Source organism: Aphanomyces astaci (assembly GCF_000520075.1).
Source record: "Aphanomyces astaci strain APO3 unplaced genomic scaffold supercont1.435, whole genome shotgun sequence".
Classification (NCBI taxonomy): Eukaryota; Oomycota; class Saprolegniomycetes; order Saprolegniales; family Verrucalvaceae; genus Aphanomyces; species Aphanomyces astaci.
In genome coordinates this window covers 1-4,750 of record NW_009798698.1, presented here as the reverse complement: position 1 = coordinate 4,750, position 4,750 = coordinate 1, and the positions used below count along the sequence as shown (strand labels likewise).

General features: G+C 49.3%; 2 protein-coding genes across 2 annotated transcripts; one reads left to right on the top strand and one right to left on the bottom strand.

Moving 5' to 3' along the window:
* Positions 1-205: 205 nt before the first annotated feature.
* H257_19253 (hypothetical protein) lies at positions 206-1,099 on the bottom strand (the record flags this gene model as incomplete). The annotated part of the gene is made up of 3 exons (XM_009848400.1): positions 206-404; positions 513-1,009; positions 1,061-1,099. 3 exons carry the CDS (start codon positions 1,097-1,099, stop codon positions 206-208), a joined length of 735 nt encoding a protein of 244 aa, XP_009846702.1.
* A 2,420-nt stretch (positions 1,100-3,519) lies between these two features.
* H257_19252 (hypothetical protein) lies at positions 3,520-4,656 on the top strand (the record flags this gene model as incomplete). Its single annotated transcript, XM_009848399.1, has 2 exons — positions 3,520-4,381; positions 4,463-4,656. Coding segments are annotated over 2 exons (1,056 nt in total), but the record flags the coding sequence as incomplete, so codon positions are not given.
* Between the last annotated feature and the right edge of the window lie 94 nt (positions 4,657-4,750).

Here is a 4,750-nt window from a genome sequence, read left to right as displayed (position 1 = left end):
CAGCCATAGCCGAAATGCTTGAATTGCTTGCTCTTACAACGAGGCTAACTTGGCTAAAGTACTTGCGCACTATCTGTATACGAATTTGATGAGTCAACCGGCGGTGGCTACGATGACCTCCAAACTCCAACCTCAAGTCAAACACTTGTTACTGCAGTTAACTGCAATATATTCAAAAACAACACTAAAATGAATAAAGCGGCCGTTAATTGAACGACGAAGAGGTCTGGAACAGGTCAAACGTTTGGAAGGAGTAGAAGTTGTGGGTCGGGGGGTGGCACTGCCAGAGGTGGGGCCGCGCGCCGGTCTCGTCGTTGATGTCGAGGCAATATCCATTGTGCTTGAAATGGCGCAGCTGGTTGGTGTACACATCGTACTGCCACTTTTGATTCTCGTTGGTGTGGCTGCACTTCCATGCGTGCACGTGACCACCGTTCCACGGCTGGTCCGCGTCGAGGCAGTAGTCGTCGTCGTCGGACCGCACCAGGTGGAAGTCGCGGTTTTAGGCCCACTCCTGGTGCCACTCGTTCGGGAATGGATTCTCTGCGTCTTCCGGCAGCAGCGGCGCAAACGAAATGTCCCCCTCTATGTCGTTGCGCTGCGTATTGGTCAGGAACAGGCCCTTGCGGTGCAAGTAGCCGACCTCCTGGACCACGGACCAGTACTGGTTCTTGTTAACGTCGTGGGAATGGCACTCCCACACTTGGACCTGGTGCTCGGGGGCCGTGGGGTCGGCGTCCAGACACACGTTTGGGTGCGTGGCGTGTTGGATGCGGTGATTGGCCATGTCCACGTGCCACCGCTGGTTGGGGTTAGCACCGTCGCACTCCCACGTGTGGACCCAGTACTTGCCGTCCTTGGGGTACGCGTCGAGACACACGCGCGGGTTGCTGTTGCTGCGGAGCTCTAGGATGTCCTCGTTGTACAGCCACCACTCGTTGAAGTTGTCTTTCTTGACGTCGGCATACAGGTTCGAGTTCCATTCCGAGAGCGGGTAGTCTTGCGCAGACTAGAAGCGCCACGCGACTTCATCGGCACTGGCGGGGACAGCCGAGCCAACCAACAACAGCGCGGCAGCAAAGCAAGCAATTGACTTCATGATCAATGAAAAGCAAATGGAAAAGTGTGGATTGGGATCGAAAGAGATCATTTATTTGGTGTCCTTTTTTTTTTGTATCGTCCGTCTTGTTCTTCGAGTTGCGTCGTCCGTGGGCTACTTGAACTACTCGGAGTAGTTATTACTCAAGTGTATGACACATTGGCGGTCCTAGCTTTGTAAACAAGCGAGGGGAATATATGGCAACGTGCTGTTGTGCATGGTTTGATGGCGCAACCATGTCTGTTGTCATCTTATAGACTGGTGAAGACACGCAGATCGGTCATCGTTGCATGCTCCAGTATTGAATCAACCCTTTACAAGTAATAACAACCTCGCATACTGTACTACAGCATGAACTTGGCTATAGTAGTTTTAGAGGTATTCAAATTTTCACCGCCAAACATGAGCTACTACTTCAACCGACATTTGAAAAACAAGACCTTCTACCGGTTATGAACAGGCGTCGACTACAAAGTTATGGTCAAACTTTGTAGCCGACGCCTGTTCATAATCTTACAAATGGACGCCAAAAATCACCACAGTTGGTGCCATTTTATAAGGGGAACTTTATATGGTTCAAGACTAACTGTAAACAGTACAGTTGATGGAATTGGCCACAGCTGTTTGGCCAAGCATACCAAGAGTTTCCGTCTACTGTACTGTACTTCAGGAAAAGTTGAAATTCGTAGGAAATATATAGGTGAAATGGACGAATAGTGAACTTGGAAACAATTTGTTCTCAGGGATAAAATATTTCGAAGTATCTTCGTATTTGTAACATGACATTTTGGATTTCTATTTGTGTTAGAAAACGACGAAATCGTAGGAGCAGCGCGTCTTCAACGATATCATAAATCAATCAAAATCACTGAAAATGCAATTTAATTAACCAATAGGATTAGCAGGTTGTGATGTGCAGTGAGGATGTAATAACCAATAGGATTACAGCATGAACTTGGCTATTGTAGTTTTAGAGGCATTCAAATTTTCACCTCCAAACATGAGCAGAGCCCATTAATTGACCGCTCCTACGACGACCTAACCCATTTTGGGCTGTTTTCATTGGCTATAATTCATTTTCTCAGATTTTGAGAGCTATACAAACTCCAAGTTAAGGTACTACTCGTTGAAGAGGCCTCGTCTGGGAGCGGCACGGCCTACGGCCTACCTGCCGCTTTTCCCGACGAGAGGAAAAGATAGGAAGTCCCCGTGGGGCACGATGGCGTCGCGCCACAGCGCTCGCTTTGGTGCAAGTCGCTCTACACTCTATCTACGCTACTATACGTATAAGTCTATCTACGCTACGCTATAGAAGTCCTGGTTAATGGGGAAAAAGTGGGCAAAAAGCTGGGGTTGAACTGGTGACCTCTCGGACCCCATGTTCAAACTGCTAGACCACGGTGGCTGGTTCTTTTGGAATTGCTGTTAAGCTTAGCGTATACAAAAAGAATCTGAGCACAACGAATTATATCCAATGAGCAGCGACCACACCCATTTCTACAGGGTTAGGTCGTCGTAGGAGCGGTCAATTAATAGGGAGATTTCGCAAAGTAATCCGTGTCCGTTTCCGTAATAATTACCCTCAGTAATTAGTACAATCACGGAAACTGATGAAACTTTATAGCGGAATCTGTGAAAAGAGCAGCAATCACGGATTCGGATAATCATAAGAAATAGAGGTTATCCGAACAGGTCGATGGTTTCGTGTGCTACAGTATGAGCAGGTTGATAAGCGAGGATGACTTGGCGCTGTGGATAAAGGCCAACCACGAGCGACTATTCCTCCAACATATGGTCATGAAGTCTTGGGGGGTGCTCGCGTGCAACTTGCTTAAAGTTCCTGGCTTCTCTTGCCAAGCTCGACGTTGACAGCAAGAAAACATCGCACAGGTTCCACCTGATCCTCGACAACCACGAAAAGTTCCAGAAGGATTCTGTGTATTTGGATGGTGTTGACCGATGGTAGGAATGTGCGAGCAGAAGTCTGCGATGACGGGCAGGCCTCGCGAAGCAAGAACGCTTGACGACAGCATTATTGCAAAGTAGCAGATTCCTTATGTTTATTCCGGACGCGGAAACCTATTTATACAGCGAAATCGTCTAAATTTAATCCGTGTCCGTGGTCGTGCCCGTGTCATTTTTCTCACGGACGCGAACACGGATTGAATTGCGAAATCTCCCTAATGAGCTCTAACATGAGCTACTACTTCAACCGAGACTTGAAAAACGAGACCTTCTACAGGTTATGAACAGGCATCGACTACAAAGTTATGGTCAAACTTCGCCTCTTCATAACATTACAAAGTTATGATCAAACTTTGTAGCCGACGCCTGTTCATAACCAACGCCAAAAATCACCACAGTTGATGCCATTTTATAAAGGGAACTTTATATGGTGTAGGTACTTGGTCGGGTTTGTCATGACGGTGTTGTTTACGATTTCACAAGTGACGTTATCGATGACGGATTGGTTTATGAGTGTGTGGGCTCGGAACGGCCCGTTGAGCCTAGCGTATGGGTGGGGGTACGTGGCACTCGCTGGGGCGTCCGTGGTGATGGTCTACGGCCGTTCCATCTTCACACTGATCACAGCCATGTTGTGCTCCAAGAACTTCCACTCCAAAGTCCTGCGCAACGTCCTTCGCGCCCCCGTCCCCACGTTCTTCGACGTCAAGCCGGGGGTCGCGTCCTCAATCGATTTTCGACCTCGAATTTGCCGCATTTTGGCTTGTGTGTGTGGCAGTTTGGGTTCAGCATCCTGTCTGTGCTGGTGGTTTGCGCAGCGACGACACGTGCCTGTGGGGTACGTGTACTTTGCCGCCCAAACCGGGTACAACAAGGCGGCCAATGAGATCAAACGGTTGGATGGCGTGACGAAATCGCCGCTGATTTCCCTTGTGAGCGAGACCTACCAGGGCCTGAGCACGATCCGAGCGTTTGCAAAATCACCGAGTTTTGCACACAAACAGCGCGAAGCTATTGACTTCAACGTGCGGTTCTACGCGCGGTGGTTTCAGATGCGGCTCGACTTTCTCGGGTCGCTTATCGTCGGTACATGTGCCGTCGTGACTGTTCTCACCAAGTCATCCGTGGGACTGGCGGCGGCGGGGCTGTCCCTGACATACTCGACGCAGCTGTCGGTGCTTCTGTCCCGAGTAGCCATCTTTTCTGCCTGGTTGGACAACTCGATGACCTCCGTGGAAAGATTGAACCATTACAACCAGTTGGAGAGCGAACATGCGGAGGACGAAGGGGCTGACGTACATGATTGGCCGTCGCAAGGTACGCTTGTATGGCGTGTGCGAGTTGCAAGTTTGTGGGGAATTGTGGATAAGTGGATACGGTGGTTTACTGTTAATTTAGGCGCGATTGCATTCGAGTCGTATTCGATGCGATACCGAGACCAGTTGGATTTGGTCTTGACCAACATTTCGATCAACGTTGAGCCAGGCCACCAAGTGGGCATATGTGGCCGGACAGGGTCGGGCAAGAGTTCGTTAATGGCAGCTTTGTTTCGCATGGTGCCAGCGTCGTCTGGGCGTATCACGATTGATGGGGTATTGCGACTGAATATTCAAAATGGACGTTACCGACCATTTGTTGTTTTTACTGTATGCAGGTGGACATTGCCAGTGTGAGCGTGACCAGTCT